Source organism: Pipra filicauda, unplaced genomic scaffold, assembly GCF_003945595.2.
Source record: "Pipra filicauda isolate LSUMZ 115617 unplaced genomic scaffold, ASM394559v2 scaffold172_size1731463_pilon, whole genome shotgun sequence".
Taxonomy (NCBI): Eukaryota; Metazoa; Chordata; class Aves; order Passeriformes; family Pipridae; genus Pipra; species Pipra filicauda.
In genome coordinates, this window is record NW_024104240.1 from 818,308 (window position 1) to 841,371 (window position 23,064).

The window sequence follows — 23,064 nt, forward strand, 5'->3', positions numbered from 1 at the left end:
TGAGTATTGATCTTGGTTTGTTTGGGGGGTTTTCTATTAACAAATAAAACTCTTTTAACGTATAATCCCGCCTGGATCCCCGTCCTTGTCGGGGCCACCGCGGATCTCCGCGAGCACCGTGGGCCTCGAACCCAGGACCTTCAGCGCCTCAGCACCGCCCCCCGGAGCGGTGCATGCTGGGGGCTGTAGTCCGGGGTTGGGCAGGGGCCAGGCCAAAGCCCTGGGCCGCGGGGCACGCCGGGAGTTGTAGTCCTGCGAGGAGGTGACCGGCGCGCCGGAAGTCCCGCGCGCGGGGCACGCCGGGAGCCGTAGTCCCACGGGGCAGGCGCCGGCCATGGCGGCGGCCACAGCCCCGGCGGGCGGCGCGGGGCGCTCGAAAGTGGCGCCCAGCGTGGACTTCGATCACAGCTGCTCGGACAGCGTCGAGTACCTCACCCTCAACTTCGGGCCCTTCGAGACCGTGCACCGCTGGCGCCGCCTCCCGCCCTGCGACGAGTTCGTGGGGGCCCGGTGAGCGGGGGAGCGGGAGGGATGGCGGGGAGGGGGGTCCCGGCGCCGCTGACCCGTCCGTGCCGCCCGCAGGCGCAGCAAACACACCGTGGTGGCTTATCGGGATGCGATCTACGTGTTCGGCGGGGACAACGGGTAAGGGGAGCCGGGAACGGGGAGAGCGAGTGCGGGGGGAGCACGGCCGGGGCTGGGCAGAGGGGCGTGAGAGTAGCGGAGTGCGAGGGGAGCGGGGTGGGAGGGGAGAGGGGTGTCAGGGGAGAGGGGTGTGAGGGGAGAGGGGTGTCAGGGGAGAGGGGTGCGAGGGGAGCGGGGTGCGAGGGGAGATGGGTGTGAGGGGAGCGGGGCTGAGGGTCTGTGACCATCCCTGTCCGACCCCTGGCCCGGCTCAGCCGCCTCTCCCGTCCCTCCCCTCAGGAAAACGATGCTGAACGACCTGCTGCGCTTCGACGTGAAGGACTGCTCGTGGTGCAGGTGGGCAGCGCAGCCCCTCGCCCACCCCCGGGCGCTGGCAGGGCTGGGACACACGGCGTCTTTTCTCAGCACCTCCGGTCCGGGTGTAAGAGTTTGTGGCTCTACCAGAGCATCTGAGGGAAGTGTCACCCCCAGCCAGCGCTGTCCCAGCTGATCCCTGCCAGCCGGGGTCACCGCTGTTCCTGCAGCCTGTGGGAGGGCAGAGGGACCCGGCTGCTGCACCCCTTGGGGCAGGGAAGGTGCTGAGGGAGCCTCATACCTGTCTTGCCTCCTTTCCTCTGGACTGTGCAGTCTGTCTTGTCTCACCTGTGCCCCACTTTCCAGCTCTGCCAAACAAATTTCGGCAGCAGCATGTTTGTAACCATTTATGCTGCAGCGCTGTGTCGTAAAATCATAGTGTAGTCAAGAATCCAAAACTGGTGAAACACTCAGGAGCAGTAGAATAACTTCGAACAACTGGGGGTTTTTTTTGAATCTGAACAGTAGCTTTGAGTGCCTGAAGCACAACCAGGGTGTTTGACTGCTGCTGTTCTAACCTGTGCAGGGCTTTCACGACGGGGACCCCGCCGGCACCGCGGTACCACCACTCTGCTGTGGTCTACGGGAGCAGCATGTTTGTGTTTGGTAAGGCAGCAGCAGGTTATAATTGTGGTTGGAGTGGTAAATGTGCCGCTGTGTTGGTTTGGAAAAAGAACAGGAAATTTTTAGGAAGTGTCAAAAGATCTCAGTCAGTAGTAAATCCAGTATTTTTCATGCGATTTCAATTTTAGCTTGGAAATACTTTTGCTGTTTTGTTTAAAGTAAAGAAGACTTGAAACTCATTACCACAGTGATTCTGTAGGAGATGATGTGGAGGAAAAGTCTCTCACCTGTAGTGGTTAGATACCAGATACCTGCTCTTTGTGCAATGTAGAGTTTTTCCTAATACAATGCCCTGGACTGTGTATGCTCCACTGCCTTAGAGTCTAATGAAATTCTTATTGCCCAGGTGGTTACACTGGAGACATTTATTCCAATTCCAACCTGAAGAATAAAAATGATCTCTTTGAATATAAGTTTGCAACTGGACAGTGGACAGAGTGGAAGACTGAGGGAAGGTAAGAGCTGGTGTCTTTGCCCGTTGCTTCCGGGGACTTGGCCCTGTTTCACATGGCACAGGCAGAGTTAGTCACAGTACTCATGTTAGGGCTGCAAGATGATTGCTGCTCTGGTTTCTCAATTAAGTTTTCTGAAAATGATGTTTGGTTCTAGAAGAGTTTTTTTGCAAGGCCTCCACTCCAGAGTGCACTGTAGTGGAAATTTGCCCAAAATCCACTCTTCATGTTTCACATCTGTGACAGGAGGGATGGGAGCAAAGGAAGCTGGGAGCAATTTTCTTTTGAATTGTTTCAGTTTCAAGGATAGCGTGGAATTTGTTGATCCCTCTTGATCCTGAGCTTTCAGCATTTCACAAAAAATGAAAATCAGTAACACATTACTTCCTAAAGTTGACTCATTTCAGAATGCCATTCCTGACACTGACTGTGATCCAGCTACTTAGGGTATTTTTACAATGGCCTGCAGTGACAGGACAATGGGGAATGGCTTCCCACTGCCAGAAGGCAGGGTTAGGTGGGATGTTGGGGAGAAATTCTTCCCTGTGAGGGTGATGAGGCCCTGACACAGTGTATCAGGGGTTAATTACACTGATACTTTTGGCCTGTGTTCGGCCCAGCCACCTGTGAAAGTTTTGTTCTGTCCCTGCCAAGTTATGAGAAAACAAGCATTGATAAAACAGAAACTTTGTCCTTAAAGGGAGTTTTTGTATGAACTATGTATAATTGGTGTTCTGTGGTTGGCTAATCGTTCTCCAAGGAGAAATTGAAGACTATAGTGATGAAGGACGCCCCCAGACTCATTTGGAAAAGACCCCCCCGAGTGCAGTACACAGGGAAAAGCCCCTCGTGGGCAGAAGAGATGCACTTACATAACCAAGGGGGTGGGACTGAGAACCTCTGGCAGGGCAGTACTGGCCACACCAGCCTAGACAGGCACAATCAGTTAATTGTATAAAAAAGCAGATAGCTCCTTTTTGGGGAGCTAGCTTCACATCAAGGATAATGTTGCCTTTGCTGATTTGTGAACTTACTGACTTTCCAGGGATGCAGCTTCTGCTGTTGGTAATTACAGGCATTCTAGGCCGGTGAGGTAACTTTATGGGCAACAGCTGGGTGACTGGGGGAGGTTGTGCTGGGGGCTTATTTCTCTCCTCCTTCCTCTCTTTTGAGTTCGTTCGTTTTGTTGGCCACCTCTTGGTAATAAATATCAGTTTTGTTGAGCTTGCAATGGTGTCATGGTTTCAAGATTTCGGTATGCTCGAATCCTCCCTAATACACACGGGTTGCCCAAGAAGCTGTGGCTGCCCCATCCCTGGAAGTGTCCAAGGCCAGGTTGGACAGGGCTTGGAGCAAGCTGGGCTAGTGGAAGGTGTCCCTGCCCATGGCAGGGGATGGAATGAGATGAGCTTAAATGTCCTTTTCTGCCCAAACCGTTTTATATTTCTGTGTTTACCACTCCCCAGTATGGGCCATACAGTGTCTTTACCTGCAGTCCTTTGCATATTTGAAGTTTCTGAAAAGCAAATTTTAGTGAGCAGAGCAAAGGGAACATTTGTAATTGTGATTTGTGGGGAGGGTTGAGGAATGTACAGTCCATTCTTGCATTACTGTTGCTCACCTCTGATGAGCACATGTTATGTTTTAGAACATAGACCACATTAGTGTTTTCTCTTTCAGTTATCCTAGCAACTTGGGAAATCTTGGAGATTAATTCTTACTCACAGTTTACAAACTCAGATGTCCCTGTCCTTCCCCACAGTTACAGTGTTCATCCTGCACAGTGACCTCAGACAGGCCAACAGGTGCCTTGTGGCATCGCAGGTTTGTTCAGCCTGGCTGATTTAGTAAAAACAACAAAGATTGGGGAAGAGAAATCGTGGGTTTATCTTCCATTGTGAGCACTGTATCAGGAACAGCCTTGAATGATCCCAGACCAGAATCCTGAGCTCTGTCCTGGTCTCATTTCCGTGTCCCACCTGCTTAGCGTGTGGGAATACATGCAGGGATTGCCACCTTCCTGTACCAATGGTGCTATGAATTGTCCAACTATTTAACTACTTTCCTTAAGATGCTCTTAAGAGTATTTGAGTCCTGGCAAGGAATTAGTTGGAATTTTTTTGTTTATAAGGTGGTTTCTCTCCAGTGAAGGCAGCAGAGCACAAGACTAACACGTGCCCCTCAGAGGCTCAGTGTTTGGAGGGTGGATGGCAGAAGCCATTTTATGTAGGGGACTTCCTTCTTCTTACATTTGCGTTGTAGCTGTGACACAGATCCCTCTACAGCCCCTGTGCAGCTGAGATAACATTTTTTTCTGCATTTTCTCCCTTTGCAGGTTGCCAGTGGCCAGGTCAGCTCATGGTGCGACAGTGTACAGTGACAAACTGTGGATCTTTGCTGGATACGATGGCAATGCACGGTATGGGTGGGATCACCCTCTCCCTGAGTGCTTTTGTGAAATCCCAGCCCTTCAGTTTCCACCTCTGTAGGGGCATTTCCGTATCCCAAAGGCTTTAAATATGCAACTGGAGCTTTGCAAACCCAGCCTGTTGTTGGGCATCACACTTTTGCAGTTCACCGTCTCATGTTCAGATAAGTCCGTGCTTAAAACCTAAAAATCCGGTCACTCAGAGTGGCTGTGGCTGTGTAATTTTACAGCCTGCTTGGTTGTAAGGATGCAAAATGATCTCTGAAATTTGGCAAATGTGCATTTCTCAAAAGATCCCCTGCACAGGCCGGCTGATGTTGCTGGAGACTTAGAGAGCAAAGCTGGATTTGCTGTGAAGTCATCTGACAGAACTAAGAGCAATGTGTCAGCTTTTTCTCTGAAAATCTCTGAAAATATGTGATATTTAGGTTGAAAGGAGGTGGGATTTCAGATGGGAAAGGACTGGAAATGAGTGGTACCAAGAAGTTAAAGAGAGCCTGGTGCTTTGTCTCACAGCAGTTCTTTGAATTTGCTCTTGGTCTGTCAGGGAAAAGTCAATTCTGAACATTAATATTTTTTTGTCTTGATGAACTTGAGTAATTTACTGATTGTTGATGTACAGTATTTGCATTGTGAGAGCACACAGAGATTGTCACAAATGAGGACCTGGATTGCCTCCTCTTCTGAGGAGAATCTGCAGAAGAGTTTCCAGCTCCTCAAAGTCTCCAGAAGAACTGCTGTTAATTGGGAAAACAGATGGGATCTCTTTGTTATTTCTGGAGGAGGAATTGGTGTAAGATGCATGACTCTGTGGGATTGTTCAGTGCCAGGTTAGGGAGTCCCCTGAGGGCCTTGGTAGCTGGAAGGAGGGAGTGGGTGAGAGGAGCTGTCTAATTTATGTTAGATGTGTCTAATCGTGGTAAAAAATGTCTTTTTGTGGAACGTGAACCTCCAGGCAGATTTGAACAAAGGAAATGTCTGTAGTTACAGAGTAACTTGTCCTGGGAACAGCACAGTCAGAGATGTGTCAGCGTACCTGCTTTGTCCTTCTTTGTGTATTTAAGGAAGGATTCAGTCCCATAAATAATTGCTGGGGTCAGTCTCAGCAGTTAGCAGGGATGAGCAGAAGGATACAGGGTAATAAAGGGTATTCCTGTAAAAATCCTGAAGATTAAATAGCTCAAATGCTTAAGCTCCAGACTGATTCACTGTGTGTAACTGTTAACTTCAGTGTACTCGTAAGCAGCAAGATGTGAAAGCATGCTGGGGTGAGGCTGTCAAATTTAGGTACAGGGAAAAAAGTTGTTTTTCTGTCAGTGGAAGTAGGAGATTCTTCCTGTGCAATGGGAATTTTGATGAAATAGGGGTTTTGTCCTTTCAGTGTCATTACTGAAAATGAACTGTTTCAAATCAAGCATTTTTGTGTTATGGCACAGATTAAATGACATGTGGACAATTGGCCTGCAGGACAGAGAACTGACCTGCTGGGAAGAGGTAAGAAGCTTTAGTTTCAAGTAACACATAGAATTATGTTTTTTTTTGTTTTCTTGCACAGTTATTTAAAATTTCCTACACTGGACTGCACTGCTCACTCTCCAGAATGTGCTTTTGACCCACAGTGAAAAGAAACAGTTAAAATTTGATTTGGAAAACCAAGTGTATATGAAAGGGTGATTTTTGCTTGTGAATCTGTGAACTGAACCTGGACTGCCCACGTGGATTTGCTGTGCCCCCTGTGAACAGCACTGCATTCCCATTCAGACCATTGCCATGGACTGAGAGCTTGACTGATCAGAGTCCTGATCCTTCCAGTACTAGGAGCTTTAGGAATGTGTCCTCCCAACCTTTTTTTCCATGGAAAATCAGTCTGTGCAGACACGTGAGCACAGCACGAGTCGATTACCTGCCGCCAGCTTTCCAGGGCACAGTGTCTGCACACAGAGCTGCTGTGTGCTTGGCCTGCCTGAGCCTCCTCAGTGTGTGGAGTTGTGCCCTGAAATAATGCATTTCTAATTTTGAACTTCATTATCTTTCAGATTGAACAAAGTGGTGAAATTCCTCCCTCATGCTGTAATTTTCCTGTGGCGGTTTGCAAAGATAAGATGTTTGTTTTCTCTGGCCAGAGCGGAGCAAAGATTACCAATAATCTCTTCCAGTTTGAATTCAAGGAAAAGATGTAAGTGTAGACAGTTAAGTCGTGCAAAATCCACATAATCCTTGACTGCTTGAGTTGAGAAATGCAAATACTTAAGGGTATTGAGGAGAGCGGAGCAAAGATTACCAATAATCTCTTCCAGTTTGAATTCAAGGAAAAGATGTAAGTGTAGACAGTTAAGTCGTGCAAAATCCACATAATCCTTGACTGCTTGAGTTGAGAAATGCAAATACTTAAGGGTATTGAGGAAGGATGCTGCATCTCCTGACAAAGAAGAGTAGATAAGAAAAAATATGGACTGTTTTCACGAGACTTTGTCATTTGCCATGTGTGTCAGATTGGTCTTTTTCAGCAGCTGAACAGAAAATTCAGTAGATTCACTTTAAATAGGAAGTGTGAATCTCAGTGTGCTCAGAATGGGATGCCAGATATTACCTTCCTAGGAGGATTAAAACCAGAGGTCCTGTGAAATACCAATTCATACTGGAGCCACTGGGAAATGTAAAATGCCAAGTATTTGTGAAAATCCTGAGTATTTAGTTTGAGACATTTGGTGTGACTTGCTCTGAAAATATGGCCTGATGGGATAAAAATGCCAAAAAGTGGGAATACAGATGCATCAGTGTGTTCTGACAGCCTAATCTGGCTGGTTTGTGGCTGAAGTAGAACCATAACTGAAACAGCAGCTGATGGCCTTCGGGCCATGGCTGAAGCCATACTGTCAAAGTGAGTGATTCCTTCTCCAAGTGGGACATGGCATCAGAATGGTGCCCTAGGAGGGGTTAGTTCCTAAAATGTGTGAGAATAGATCACCTATTCCTGCCCAGGTTGTGTTCTTTGAGCTGCTGGAATTCACACGAACACATTGGGGTTCACACAAACACATTGGGGTTCACATGAACATATTGGGGTTCACATGAACTCATTGAACAGCTGGGGTTCACACTGACACATTGGGGTTTACATAAAGTGCATTGGCTTTATCATGTTCTTGGAAGTTCAGCAAGACAGAGCTGGTGCAGGTCTCAGCAACCTGCGCCGTGTCGCCTGTTCTCCTGCGGGTTCAGCGAGTGCTGTAACAGAGCTCCTCTGTGCTTATGATCTGAGAGTTAGAAAATTTAAAAAGAGTTGTAGAAAAAAACCACCCTGTTTCCTGTTGACTGTCCCAGCTGGACACGGATTCCCACTGAGCACCTGCTTCGGGGGTCCCCCCCCCCTCCCCAGCGGCGATACGGGCACACGATGGTCGCGTTCGACCGGCACCTCTACGTGTTTGGGGGGGCTGCAGACAACACACTGCCCAACGAGCTCCACTGCTACGACGTGGACTCCCAGACCTGGGAGGTCATCCAGCCCAGCCCAGACAGTGAGGTAAAACCTTCCTTTTTGTGCGTTTTCTTTTTTGTTCTGGACATTTTTTTTTGACAAGGATGTTGACTTTTTGCTAAATCGTAACAACTTCTTCCCACAGATGGTTAATCAGCTCAAATATTGTGGGCAGCAGTCCTTAAAAATTAGTCAGTGTTGACACATTTAAAACTTTGCTTTGCACTGTTTAAAGAAATACCGTGAAACACTTGTAATTAGAGCTATGAGTCAGTCATTATTTGGGAAAATTTTATGATGAATTCACTGCATACCAGTGGTTCCGTGATTGGCTGTGCGATGCTCTTGAAGCAGAGTTCAAAGCTAGACAAAGTTTGATTGTGTCACTGTAATAATGCCCAAACACGTAAAATCTTTTAAATTCTGATTATACTGAATAGCATTTCCCTTCTAGGTCAAGTGTAAAGTGTTTGCTTATAAAGGTGTGGCTGGAAAATAGTAATAGGGCTCAGAAAGGGCTTTTTTGAACATACTAGCATTAATAAGAGATGTAAATTTTAAAATGTCAGTTTTTTACATGGACATCAAAAGGCTGTAGACCACCAAGGGCCAAGGCAACACCCCAAATGAGAAAAAATTAAAAAAAAAGGTAAGATGACTAACATCTTTTGGGCTACTCATTCCAAGGCAGTGATTTTGTGATAAAACGCCAATTTTTTCTCATAGTGCAGCTACAGATCCTGTGTGGGATCAGCTGGTATTCCAGGTGGAAGTGGTGAGGGCTTGCCTGGCTTCAGTGCACATTTCAGCACACGTTTCAGTAAATGTGGTTCCAGTGGCCTCTGATCATTTCATCCCAGACTGCACAAGCAGTTGGTTCCCTGGAGCCTGTACTGAAGTGTGAGATTCCTGGCTTTGGAATGGAGGCGTTTGCTGCCTTTGTTGATTTGAACAGATTTTACCTTAAGCCACATTAAAATACCACAGCTGAGGTGGCAGCAGGTTGGGATTGTCCAGCTGCTGTGCAGGAGATGCTGCATGTGCTGTACATGGGAGCTGCAGAGACTGAGAGCTGAGTATTGCAGGAATTAGTCAAGTGCAGAGTTACTAATTTAATCAGTATTGGTGTGACAGTGCTCAACCTCTGAGTGCTGTGCTCTGTGGGTGGTGTGTTTTAGTGTGTTTGGTGTGTTTGGTGTGTTTTAGTGTGTTTGGTGTGTTTAGTGTGTTTTGGTGTGTTTGGTGTATTTGGTGTGTTTTAGTGTGTTTGGTGTGTTTAGTGTGTTTGGTGTGTTTTGGTGTGTTTGGTGTGTTTGGTGGGTTTTAGTGTGTTTGGTGGGTTTGGTGTGTTTAGTGTGTTTTAGTGTGTTTGGTGTGTTTGGTGTGTTTGGTGTGTTTAGTGTGTTTTAGTGTGTTTGGTGTGTTTTAGTGTGTTTGGTGTGTTTTGGTGTGTTTGGTGTGTTTTGGTGTGTTTGGTGTGTTTTAGTCTGTTTGGTGTGTTTTGGTGTGTTTTGGTGTGTTTTAGTGTGTTTGGTGTGTTTTAGTGTGTTTGGTGTGTTTTAGTGTGTTTGGTGTGTTTTAGTCTGTTTGGTGTGTTTGGTGTGTTTGGTGTGTTTTGGTCTGTTTGGTGTGTTTTGGTGTGTTTTGGTGTGTTTGGTGTGTTTGCAGAGACATGTCACAGCGTTGGATGAGTCAGAGAATCCCACGCACACACTACCCTTAATTAACTGTGCATGTGGGCCTCGTTGGGAACAGTTATTTGACCAAAGTATTTCACAGTAGTCTAATCAGTGCTTTACAAAGCTGATTTATTGCCACATGAAATTAATAAAACTGGTTCTCTAACTTTCTAAAGCCACAGTTGCCTTCAGGACTGTAGATCCTGTTCTGCTCCTGCCAGCGTTGCTGTGGGATGTGTGAGGCTTGGGCAGGCGTTGGTTCTTTGGGACACGATTGATTATTGCTTCCAGGGTCAGAACTGCTCCTGGCAGTGTTGTAAACCAGCATTATTCCCTGAGTTATCCCCTACTAAAACTTCATTTCAGATATCAGAGCTCTTATGTTGGGCTGTCAGTAGTCCTGGACATGGGTCTCTCTGTTAGTTGCTTGTGTTGTATTTTGAAGTTTCCTTCTGTGTTACAGCATCTAGAGACTGATTTGGTAGAAATGGGAGGAGAGATTTACATGATAGTAAATTTTCCTAAAAGACTGATTAACTGCAAAATCTGAAGGACTTCTGTCATTTTAAGTTTTAAATGATTTTGTGTCTTCTGGAGGGGTAACTAGATAATTTCTCAGAATTGTTTTCCTAAAGTTTCTATGAGCTTTTGGCAAAGACCTCTAATGGTGGCAATGAATCTCTGATACCATACTGTTCCCAGGACACTGTGAACTGGGATTTTCCCTATTTATCCGTCTCTGTGAACAAAGTTATTCACATTAAGTTGAAACAAAATAGAAGTCGATAAGTGCAATGCTGTCTCAGCACTTGAGGGTTTCCACTGGGTGTGAAGTGATGGTGACCTCTGTTATTGTGCAGCAGAATGATCTGTCTTCACTTTTAGAGTTGGTGTTTTCCCCTCTTTCCAATGGATGTATTGTAGAGTTTACATTCTGTTTGTTCTGTATTATGTGATGTGATCTTAGAAACGCTGCATTACAACTTTGCTTAACTGCACTATAGCAGGGTTACTTTCTTACTTATGGTCATGTGATGCATATCCTTAATTCTTTCTTCTTTTGGACCTTTAGCATGGAGTGGGTAAAGCCTCTGGAGTCCAAAATAAGAAGGTTTGGTGCTGACTGAACTATAATTCAGTGGTGACTTTCATAGTGCTTTGCAAAAGAGATCTCTTGTGCTGAAGGAGAGTGATTGCTGCCATTCCAGTCTTGTTCTCTGAACAGAGCCAGCCCTGAGGGGCTTTTTAGAGTGATCCAGGGAGTGATTTGGACTTTCCAGACCTACACATGCCAGTAACAGGAATAGGCTGTCAGGTGGAAGTGATATTTCCCCTGCTACCCTGTTATGGGCAACGTGGAAGGTGCCAAGTCACATGTGACTGAAGAATCTTGAGGTTGTTACCTGGAGAAGGGGGCACGATTTGGGCATTAATCACAGCAAAGCAGGGTAAGTTCCAGGAAGGGTCTAGAAGCAGTTCTTGAGCACAGGCAGCAATCGTGTGTCAGGTGCCCTGAGACAGTCTGGCATTTTCCACATTTTGGGTAAACAGGTAGAACAAAGCTGGGAACAGGTCTGGCAAAATTGACCTGTCCTAATTCTCTGCCCAGGGCTCTCAGAATTCTTGACAGTGCCTTGCTGTGAGATGGGGGCTTAAATGGGTAGAAGAGGAGAAATGGAAATGGAACAGGTCAGTCCTTCAAAAATAAACCAGGAGCTGCCATTTTATGCCTTTAGGATGTCTCCAAAATGAGTATCAAGATGTCCTTGCTGAGCTGCACAATTGCAGTCTGTAGATCCTCAGACCTATATATATGTATATATATATTTTACAGAGCACACAGAGCTCTTCTCCATCTTCACTGTTAGATGATCTTCACAGCTGGGGGTTTTACTTTTCTAAGGCAGTCACAAGAATATCTTCTCTGAGTCCTTGCCTGCCTGTGTAACACTGTCAAAGCTTCCTGGAGTGATGGATTTTCTTTATACAGGGCTATCAGGAGATTTCAAAAATAAGAAATAGATTTTTTTATTTGCCTCAAGTTTTCCTATTGAACTCGAAATATCCTTGACTTTCTGAAGAAGGTTGGAGCAGCATAAAAAATAGGCAGGCAGTAACAGGGAGAATGCTCCATCTTGCACAGCTGACAGACAGGGTGTTATATCAGGAGGAAGAAAATTCTCCTTCCTCACAGTTCTTGTCATCTCCCTGTGGCTGCAGGGACTGATGAGCCATCCTGAAGCTACAAGGGAAATCTCTGAAACTTGACCTGTGAAACATTTCAGTCTCACAATCGGGCCTTTCAAAGCCAAGAGCAGTAAAAATTTCTGACTTTCAAAGCTCTTAATTTTTCTTTTAGTAAGCCAAAAGGGAGGTTAATGTGCTGGTGACCTTCTTGGGCTTACTTGGAGGCTCAGTCCTGGAGTTTTTCAAGTGGATTACGGTGACATGGCTTGTGGGCAGCTGAGGAGGAGTAAAAGGACTTACTCATCTTCTGTGGATGAGTCTGCCCCAGTCTCCCTGTGCAGAGATCAGTTACACCCACTGAGGTATCTTTATGCAAAAGAAACGTTTGTGTGCACAAACCCCAGATTCCTGTAGCAAGGCCCCTGACAGGATCTGCCTCGCAGGTGGGCAGGGAAATTTTCTGCTGGGAGAGATAAAACCGAGCATTTCACAGTCCAGAGAGAGGACTGATACTTTTGGTGTTTATAAATAATATGTAGTGTTTGAGCTTGCATCCTCTTTAGAAAACCTTTTATAAAAATGTAGGAACTTCATACCAAGTGCCCTTTGCAGGTCTGTGCTCAGTGAGCTGGAGAGAGACAGCTCGAAAATGTTATTATTTAAAAGAACCCGGGTACCAGAGTAACTGTAGCATTGAGAGTAACTTAACATTGTTACACAGCTCGATTTCTGTTTGTCAATTTTATGTTCATATCCTTTCTGAGAGGTGTTTATTACATACTTTTATAGGATTTTCCCAGAGAAAGCAGAATATTAATGATGTAGATGATAGGCAGAAGGAGTATTTCTGTAGCTCACTCACCAGTAAGGAGTTGGAACAGCACAAACTGAACATGGCTCATGTTAAAGGCGTATGAAATTGGATAATGGAAAGATTTGAAAGATGGTTTTGAATGAGGAGTAGTTACTCTGTATAAACTTTTGTCAACAACCTTGGAAGACAACAGAAAATCACAGCTTTCCCCTAATATCTAATTGTCCAGAGTTTTGCCAATTACTGATTACAATAACAGTCCACTCAGGGATTTGGATTTCTTCTCAAGGGGGGCACAAACAGTCCATGTTTCAGTCTGGCTGGAGGGTACATCTAGAACAGGGTTTGTGGTCTGGGCTTCATGGTTTCCCTTACAGCATCCCTGGAAACAGTGACTTAAATCCCCAGCTCTTGTGGGGAGCTGAGATGAGCTCCCTGTGGTGTGAAATGGGTAGAAGTGCTGTGATATTCTTGGCTCCAGAAGCTGACACAGTGTAGTGTCAGTAAGTAACATAAATACGTGATCCTTGTGTTTATTAAATAAATCTTCCAGTATAACATCTCTCCATGTTGTGTTCACAAATCAAGGAGGTTATTCAGAGAAGAAATCAGAAAATGGTTGAAGATGGGAAGCCCAGTGACCAGCTGTGAAGAGAGGTTTGTTTTAGCTGTAGGAAATTAATTCTTCCCTGGCTCACCTGGGGAACAGAATTTTTTTTAATATGTTGGTAAAAGATAAAGCAAGATCCAGTGGCTTCAAGTTGAAACTAGAAATATCCAGACTGAAAAAGAAAAGGAAGTAAAAGTTTGCAAATTGTAAAGAATGAGGGTAATGATTCATTGGAACATTTTATTGGAGTTTTTTGGTACGTCTTCATTATGCCTAAGCCAGGATTTGATATTTTCTAAAAAGAAAGTTTTCCTCAAAGAAAGGCTTCACTTCAGTACCTCTTCAAGGAAGTCTGGTAGGCTGGTTTATGCAGGAAGTCAGATTAAGATCCTTAAAGTACTATTATGGTTATTGGATTTTTGAATCCACACCGTGTGCCAAAGAGAAGCAAATGGTTGGTCACTGGATTCTCGTCAGGTATTGTCAGATTTCAGTGTATGATCTTTTGTGACATGTTCATTGGATTTGGCAATACTTGCTCTTCAAACTGTACCTCATGATCTCTGATGAATTATGCATTAACATTGCTTTTTAAATTTGCAGCTGATATACTGAAACGATTTTAAAGGAAATAGCATTTACTGTTGTTACAGCTGTAAACAGGTTACAGGCGGCCTCAAACTCTGACCTTTGCAGTTATACTGGCACGTGTTTGGATGTCACTGTTAGTGAATTGACCTTCCTGTTTCCATTCCGTGTTCTCCAGTGGATGCCAGATGGGAAAATCCCATCCTCAGTGCAGAGCACAACTGCAAATGGTGTCACTGTAACCAACAAGCTTTTGTTACTATGACTTCACTTCTGGATCTGGTGATTTAACCCAGCCCCCCTCCTGCCCCCCGTGTGCTGGGCTCATCCCACAGCGTGGGCAGCAGGTGAGGGGGGGATTCTGCCACATTTGTTTTCAAAACAGCCAGGCCCCAGCCTGTATCATTGCAAGAAATTACTCTGTCCCAGGGCCAGGACTTGGCAGAACTTCCCCAGATGCCCATCGGCCCATTTTTCCAGCCTGGATAAAAGTCCTTTGGAATATCAGCCTCCAGCATTTCAGCTGCTCCAGACAATTTGGTATCAAGCACAGACTCCCTGAGAACACAGTGCCCTCCTATAACCCATGAAGCATTTTGAAGGGGATGATCAGGTTAGTCAGGAAAAGTTTGCCCTTGGCAAATCCTTGCTGACTGGTCCCAGTCACCTCCTTCATGTGGTGGAAGTAGCTTCGAGGAGGATTTGCTGGGTAACTTTCTTGGGATGGTGGTGCAGTTGCCTGGCTCATGGTTAGCTGGGTGCTCCTCCTTACAGGTGACAGAAGCCTGTGCCCAAGCTGTGTTCCCAGGTCCATACCAGGCCAGGTTTTTAAAATTAATAGTTGGGCACTTTTTTGTTTATTCTTTGGTACCTGCAGCAATAAACTGGGATAGAAAAGTCCATTGCCATCTGAAAGGAATGAGAGCCTACAGAAAGGCCCAATAAAGGAATAACAGCCTAAGGAAAGACCTAATAAAGGAATGACAGCCTAAGGAAAAGCCCAGTAAAACCCTTCAGCATTTGCCTGCTCCTCTTTATTCATAGAGCTGCATGTCTTGAAGTTCACTCTAACATGTGTCTGTTCCAATTTTGTCTGAAAGCAGAGATTGTCTGCACCAAGCATGGGAAAACATTTTAAATCCTTAAACCTCCTTGAACTTAAAGACTATCCAAAGCTCTGTCTGCCCATCTGTTTGAGTTTGATGCTGTTACCTGGTGTGACAGTGTGGAAACATCTTGAGCATCAACAGCTCCCAGTAGTGACAGCTCATTTCAACCTGTTGTAGCTGATTTTCTTCAGTTTCAGAGAAAAACAGATACTTTTTTAAACTTTTAATATATTTGGGTTCACCAGGTTGGTTTGTTGATGGCTTTTGGTATTTTTATTTCGTTTTAGCTTTGAATTTTTAGTGGTACTGAAGGATAGAGAAGTTCATTGATGTTCCTGGGTTGTGAAAGAGATTTGAGCACATTGTTACTGGCTTTGGAGTTCAGTGCAACAGTCAGCCTCCATAATACCTGCTCATTTATAGCTGAGTGTGAGGAGAGTTAACGTTTGCACAGTTATAAATCTGTTCTGTAACTATGACAAAGCTTCTGAGAAGCTGAGAGTGACAAAGAAGAGCCTTGAAACAGCTGCAGAGGATTTGATTTTAGCTGTTTCCTAGTATTGCCCATATTGTTGAAGTTTCAGGGAAAAAAGCACAGAAACATGTTAAAATGGTTTGAGAAAGGAGTCAGAGAGAGAAGAGAAGCACTGCAACAGCACGAGCACTCACAGCCTGCAGTAACAGCGTAGCTAATGCTTTCCTCACAGCCAAGAGGATGAATCTCACTACAAGAAAGTTCCATTTTTTCCCTGCCCCAGTTGTGCCAGTGGTACAGAAGAGCTGGGCTGGGCCATGGGCAGGGCTGTGAGTGCTGCCCTGCTGGGGCCTGTCAGCTCGAAAAGGTTTTACTTTATCCTCTTCCAGTGTGTTGGTCAGCTTTGGAATAAAGCACAGGAGCGATCCATCTGCCCTGTTTTTTCATCAAGCCAAAATGTGAGAAGGCTGTCTCAGGCTGTGGGAACAACTGAGGGATATTTCCTCTTCACCAGCTTTGTGACCTGTGTTCTGCCTTCTTGCAGTGAGCAAACCCCTCAGCTTCTCATCTCATCCCTGGAAGTGTTCAAGGCCAGGCTGGACAGGGCTTGGAGCAATGTGGTCTAGTGGAAGGTGTCCCTGCCCATGGTAGGGGGTAGAACGAGAGTTTAAGGTCCCTTCCAACCCAAACCCATCTGCCATTCTGTGATTCGTGGAGAGCCATGGGAGGAAGAAGGCAGACAACAAGCAATCAGTGTGAAGGATTTTGTTGCTGTGTGCCTCTGTCACTGCACAAACCAGAAGAAAAGTATGTGACTAATTTGTGAAATGGTTCAATCACAGTCATGGGCTCCAAACAAGACCGTGGAGCTTTCTCTGGACTGACCCTGAGTGTTCTGGATACACAGGGATCATCTTCTGGAGCTGCAGCTGCGAGGCAATCCTGCTCCATGTCTGGTCTCTCGTGCCTCCCATCTCTACTTGTACACACTGCTGTTTTGAAATCTTGTACCCAGGTGTCCTACCCAGCAGTGTTTGAGAGTGTCTGCCCCAGGGGAAGCTCCCTCCCTGCCCTCTGGAGAACAGGTTTAAAAAAATCTTGGGAGGTGTTTGCTTTACATTTCAGCATAACAACAGTTAAACAAGCACCTACAGCAGACTCAGAGGTAAATAAAGAAACACCTGGAAGTGAAAAAGACTTCAAAAGTGGAAATTAAATTTATTCCAGGAGAAGAGAGAAATTTCAGCCTTGTATATGGCTTTACTTCTCTGCTCCTTTTTTCCCTTGCAATTTAGATTCAGCTATTTTAGCTTAAGCTGTAATCCAAGAACCATTTAAGCCTTGACTCTGCACATGCAAGTTCTAAATTGCATAGAGTGGACTAATATTGACCCCTGAGTGGAAATGATTAATTTTACTTTTTTAACTATTTAATTTTACTTTTACATTGCTTCAGCTTAATTTATTAAGGACTTTAAATGAAGCTAAATGTGTTCCTGGTGAGGTCAAAATTTAAATCAGTGAGTTTATGTAGGGGTTTACACAGATTTAACTGAGTTTATTTTAAGGTATGTGTGCTCAGCCCCAAAGCTGATGCTCAGGGCTGTAATCAAGGCAATTTGAATGATTGCTGGGTGCTCTGGCACAGGGAGAGGCAACACTAATGTACAGCTTTGGGAGTCAAATCAGAACCCTGATGAGCAGCACAGGGTAAACTCCATTTGAGCTGCCTAGACAGGGTCCAGGGTGAGTCTGAGCACGAGAAATGAGGAAGAGAAAAAGACTTGTGAAATACTTGTGTTTTGAAAATGATGGCTCGAGTCATCCTGGCAGTGTGGAGGGGGGTACTGAAGGGGAAGCAAAGGTGACTAATGAGGTCTGTTTTTGAAAGCAAAGATTCCAGCTTGGGAAGAGCCTCAGATGCAAATCTCATTAACCTTAAATAGAGAAGCCACTCCAACAGATGAAACAGAGTAGTGTAGCTCAGAGAGGGGTGCCAGCCCCCATCACTGGAGGTGTCAGGAGGGAATCCAGAATTCCTTTTGTCAGGCACTGCTAAAAAAGTAAGGAGATCATGTTGGTGGAGTGGTAAATACAAGATCTAGAGCTGACAGATGCATTCAGATTGGCAGTGCCTTTTAGTCTGTGATTTTTAGCATTCCTGTATGCACTGGGAATGAGAAGGACAAATCCTTTTGGATACACACACGACCATCTGGAGTTGTGCCAGCAGAAGGAATTAAATCATAGAATTATGGAATCGTTACAGTTGGAAAAGACTTTTAAGATCATCAAGACCAACCATCCACCCAGCACTGTCATATTCACACTAACCCGTGTCCCCAAGTGCCACATCCACCCACCTTTGAACACTTGCAGGGATGGTGACTCCACCACTGCCTGTGCAGCCTGTTCCAATGCTTACAGCCCCTTCTGGGAGAAAATGTTTCCTAATGTCCAAACTAAACCTCCCCTGCTGCAACTTGAGGCTGTTTCCTCTCGTCCTTTCTGACCATCCCGGGTAGCAAAATAGATGGTATTTTGTAGCTGTTCCTTATAAACTCTACCTGAGTTGAGTGTATTCAGCAGCTGGATTTGGCAGCTTGGGAGGTCTCCCAGTAAAAAAATCAAGATGGGGCAGGTTCTGGGTGTCTGGAATGGGTGATTGAGGAATGTGGGGACCAGCATGTCTCTCCAGCTGTTTATGTTTCTCCAGCTGTTTGTGCTCCTGAGCTCTATTAACCTTTTTTTTTTCCTGAATATTTTCTTGAGGACCCAGCTCCCCTGGTTTGCACTGGGACAAAGTTTTCCTCTGGCCAGATCCTTGGTCCTGGGAGAGCTGAGTGTTGCTCCCCACGCGAGTGGCATCAGAATGTGACCACTTGTCATCTCCCTGTGGGGCATTTGTGCTGGCCTGAATTCTGCTGTTCTGATTCAGCAAAACAAACACCCTGAAACCCTCAGCTGCACAATGTTTTGATGAACTGGACATGACCCTCCTTGTTCCGGGATGTCCTTCCATATTTTACATTTCTCTCTTTAAAAATGTGGTCAATGTATTTAGAAAGTGGAGTTGTTTGATTGCTTAAGTTATTAGTATAAGTGCAGAGCTCTGGTTCCTTGGCCAGTAGCAGCCATTACAGATGAAAAATAATTGTCACAACGTCCCATTCAGATAATTGGAGTTGAACATGATGTGACCGGCAACTGTGGTCTTACTTTGTTAAATATTCAAGTGGTTTGTGTTTGTTTTCTGGCACCAGTTGTTGCAAAGCTGTAAGGCTTTTTGATTGAAAATAAGGTAGTTGTTAAATACAATGGCAGCTTTTAAAAACCAAATACTAGAGAATTTTGAGAATTATTTTAATTAAATTCAAAGCTAAAATATTATTTATTTAAAAAAATAAAAAAAGACGTGGAAAATGACCTGAATAAGTCTAAAGCAGGTGAGCTGCATTTGAGCTCTGACAGAGTGGTTCTGTTTTGTTTGGTTTTAGTGGCAGTTAGTTGTGAGAAGGACGTTGCAGTACAGCTAATACCTGCCTCCCTGGCTGTGTGGGAGTAGGTCTGGGCAAGCAAATTTCATGTTTTGGGATAAGGCTGGAGCTCTGGTTGATAAAGGTGACAGATGTATTTTTAACCCACTATAATATGGTTGATTATTTCAATCAGTACATCTCATTTAGTTAATGAGATTACTGCAATAACGAGCAGAGGCCACAGAAAACAGATGATATTTGACAGGGATCTCATCCTCTTTCGAAGAGATATCGAACAGGGGCCAGGCAGGAATGTACTAAGAGATCAATGTTGTTCCATAATCCTCCCATTACAGTATTTATTAGCACCAACTCTGAAGTTTCTTTGATAAAGTATCCATGAAACATGCTGGAGACAGAAGGCATCTTGTTCATCCAGAGGAATCCAGATGGTTTGTTTAAATGGGCAAATGTGCTTTTTAAGGTGAGCAAATCTGTGGTTTGTACATCTGAGAAAAACACCCTGGTCCTAGTTACTGGCTGGGGGATTGTCTCCTTAAAAGCTGTAGTCTGAGGAAAAGAACAAGTCATGGAAAGTGTGGTGAGTAACAGGCTAAATGAGGCCGTTGTGTGATGCTGTGGTGAGAGGGGTGAGTCGGTGGGAATGGGAACTGCCAGTCAGCATGGTTTCCTGGAAAATCTGCCTCTCCAGATAAACATAATCTTGTTTCATGTCTGAGTTTACTTGAGTGGTGTCTATAAATATGTACAAGAAGCAAAGATTTCTTATACCAGAGGGCTTTTTATTTTGTTGGCAAAGACTTAATCAGATTTACTGCCTGGAAGACAAAACAAGCCTGATCAAACTAAGGGGAAAAAAAAGAAGTTTCTCTCAGCACTTGCAGCCTTTCTGTGAGCTCTCAGTGAGATGTGCTGATGCGATCACATACCTTTGTGTAACCTCAGAAGTGGGTAGAAATGCTGTGGTCTGTCCTCTGCAGGAGGGTCACGGTGGCTTCAGCTTGCAGCAACTCTTCCCATGTCAAAAAATCATCCCCTGCTGCAGCTCCAGCGTGGGGTATGTTGCAGGGATGGTGCCATCCCTCAGCCCTATAAATAGCTGCAGTGGGGGGGGCTGTACTTTCCGTGGAGCTGGCAGGATGGAGACGTGGCCGTGGCTCTGAGGTGCCAGCTCTGCCAACAGCTCCAAGCTTGGGCTCCTGTTCGGAACTGGGCTTTGCTGGGAAGCCTGAGCCAGATGGTTCAGCCCTTCAAGCTGTGGGGGAGGCAGGCACTCACAGGCCTGGGATTCAGTCCTGCTGAGGTAGATGATCATTTACCTTTCAGGTCCCTGACAATATTTGGAGTAAGCTCCGAGTTCGCACAGTTATCACATTTGCAGAATCTGCTTATTTCTGGAAGCACGTTTTACTTTTTTATGTGAAAGTTGACACTGAGTTTAATTTTGTAAACGATATATTTTATAACTGTCATGATACGTCGAGTGCTATGTAGGTACTGTTGTGATTAGAAGGTACAGGGAACGGGTGTTCTTCAGTGTGACTGGAAAGTATGTTCTAGACACACTAGGAAGCAATCCTGAAATATAATAGATGTGAATCTCAGGGTGCAAGTGTGTGTATGACCTCAGACTACATCAGTTTGGTGAGAACATGCTGCTAACGCCAAGGTTTGATCCCTGTATGAGCCATTCACTTAAGAGTTGGACTCCATGATCCTAGTGGGTCCCTTCCAACTCAGAATATTCTGTGATTCTGTGATTTTCCCTTCTCACTACTGATCTGTTAAAAGCAGATCCTTTTTCTTGGCAGAAGAACAGGCTATGATTCATTCCCTCTCCTATTTTGCCCTTTTCTTTTTGCTTATGCCCTGTTTTCTCTCCCCAGTTACCCAGTGGCAGACTCTTCCATGCAGCAGCCGTTATCTCAGATGCCATGTACATCTTTGGCGGCACAGTGGACAATAACATCAGAAGTGGAGAGATGTACAGGTTCCAGGTAATTCTCTGAGAAACATACTCACATCCACTCCAATTCCATGGGAATCCTTCTGGCTTTGGCTCTGGCTCTGGCCATGGAGTGTCTGGTTTGGCTCACTGTGAGCTCCATGGCTTTTGTTCCATGTCCTTCCTGCAGGCAGCCTCTACATTTCAGATTCAGCTGCCAAAGGTCAATATGTGACTTTAAAATCTTTTGAGAAAGGTTATCTGGACAGACATTTTGGTAAGGTCAAGCTCTCCAGTGCTTTCTAAAGTCCTAAAGAGATCAGGACAACTTAATTTGACAAATCATTGGAAAGTGTAGCAGATGGGATTTGCCAGGTTGTTTCTTTGAGAATTGACTGTTCCTCTCCATATTCTGTCCTGTTCAGAGCTCTGAGGCAGAGCATTTTGTACTGAGGTTTTATCTCCATTCAGTACTCCCACTCCCAGCCCCCAGGAACCGTGGGAATAGAAAATTTTAAATTCAAGGTAGTCACACCAGGTCAAATCCCACCTACACTGAAGTTTATTTTTATCACTTAGACAAGTCCTGAGAGCAGGAGAGACTCCCAGCCTCCAAATCCTCATATCAGGAAGTTGTGATGAGACAGAGTTCTTCTATGTTCCCCTTTGTTATCTGTCCTCGCCCTCACCATGAACCCTTGCATGTGTTTGGTTTGCTTGTTACATTCTACTTTATGTACTACACTGGGGTTGGGTTAATAAGAAAATCCAGTGATAGCAGATGAAACATGGGCACTTTTGGTTGTAGAATCTTGGAATCTCCTGAGCTGGAAGGGACCCACGACGATCATCGAGTCCAACCCCTGGCCCTGCACTGACACCCCAACAATCCCACCCTGTCCCTGAGAGTGTTGTCCAAACACTCCCTGAGCTCTGTCAGCCTTGGTGCTGTGCCCACTGCCCTGGGGAGCCTGTGCACCCTCTGGGGGAAGAACCTTTTCCTGATATCCAACCTAACCCTCCCCTGACACAGCTCCAGCTGTTCCCTCAGGTCCTGTCACTGCTCACAGAGAGCAGAGATCGGAGCTGCCCCTCTGCTGCCCCTCGTGAGGAAGCTGCAGACCCAGGAGGTCTGACCTCAGGCTCCTCTTCTCCAGGGTGATTTGAGATTGGAAGTTCATATAGTCATTGAAATTAATTCTGTCTTCTGTGGGGTTTTATTTTTTTCAGTTTTCTTGTTACCCTAAATGCACTCTCCATGAAGACTATGGAAGGCTCTGGGAAAACAGGCAGTTCAGTGACTTGGAGTTTGTTTTGGGAGAGGTGAGTAAAATTTATTGGAAAGGTGCCAATGGGGGTGTTACTGTGTGTGTAGTGTTTGCTGGGATAAAGCAAATTGTGCAATGGTTGTGCCAGAAACCCTGGGAATGAAGTTTTAAAGAGCAGCATCACTGGTGAACTGTCTGCCTGGTTTAGTAAGTTGCACTAATCCAAATAAATTTTTAAAGCTGCAAAGGAGAAGAAACTTTTAAACTGAGAAGGTCTTTGGGTCACTGACTTAACCTGAATTTATCAGAGCATGTTATATAGAGTTGCAATATGAAAATACACCAATGACCTCTGAACTCCCAGGTCCCAGTTGCCTCCTGGGAAGAGCAGGTCAGTGGTTTGCAGACCCATTATCATCTCAAGAGCCATGAAACAAAATAGAATGAGAAAAAGCCGCACAGGGGAATGATTCTCTAGTAATGAAAACAGTTTAAAAATTTTACAAAGAACAGGTTTCCTGAAGAAAAACATGAGAAATTTGAACCTACCTGCATTCCTTTTGGAAAAAAAAAATTGGAAAAAACTTTGCAGAGCTCAGAGAACAGATCCCCAACATCGGGGGAAGTAGATTATGAAGAACAGTAGCAAAAACCATACTGCTGTTTTGAAAAAGGAAAATTAAATTAGACTGAAAATCAGATGCAAGAATAAGAAGCTATATCTGTGATGCTGAACCTACACAACAACTTCCACTCAGTGAACGTTACACAGGCTCTTCCCAAATGGTGTTTCCCATCAGCCTTTGGGGAAGTAAGTGTTGAATTTCATCTGTATGTGCAGAGCAGATGCAAGGCTGCCTTTGATTCTGACTTCAAATGTATTGCAACCTGGGGTTCAGCCCAGG

At 45.1% G+C, this 23,064-nt stretch overlaps 1 protein-coding gene across 1 annotated transcript in view; it reads left to right on the forward strand.

The window, feature by feature from the left end:
- Nucleotides 1-313: 313 nt before the first annotated feature.
- LZTR1 (leucine zipper like transcription regulator 1) overlaps nucleotides 314-23,064 on the forward strand; it is a 35,483-nt gene continuing 12,732 nt past the window's right edge. Inside the window, exons 1-11 of the mRNA XM_039379671.1 lie at nucleotides 314-510; nucleotides 583-645; nucleotides 925-981; nucleotides 1,526-1,605; nucleotides 1,970-2,078; nucleotides 4,411-4,494; nucleotides 5,940-5,997; nucleotides 6,540-6,679; nucleotides 7,828-8,029; nucleotides 20,833-20,943; nucleotides 22,122-22,214. Of these exons, the coding sequence (XP_039235605.1) occupies nucleotides 335-510; nucleotides 583-645; nucleotides 925-981; nucleotides 1,526-1,605; nucleotides 1,970-2,078; nucleotides 4,411-4,494; nucleotides 5,940-5,997; nucleotides 6,540-6,679; nucleotides 7,828-8,029; nucleotides 20,833-20,943; nucleotides 22,122-22,214 (1,173 nt within the window). The 5' untranslated portion in view covers nucleotides 314-334. The remainder of the gene's footprint in view (nucleotides 511-582; nucleotides 646-924; nucleotides 982-1,525; nucleotides 1,606-1,969; nucleotides 2,079-4,410; nucleotides 4,495-5,939; nucleotides 5,998-6,539; nucleotides 6,680-7,827; nucleotides 8,030-20,832; nucleotides 20,944-22,121; nucleotides 22,215-23,064) is intronic.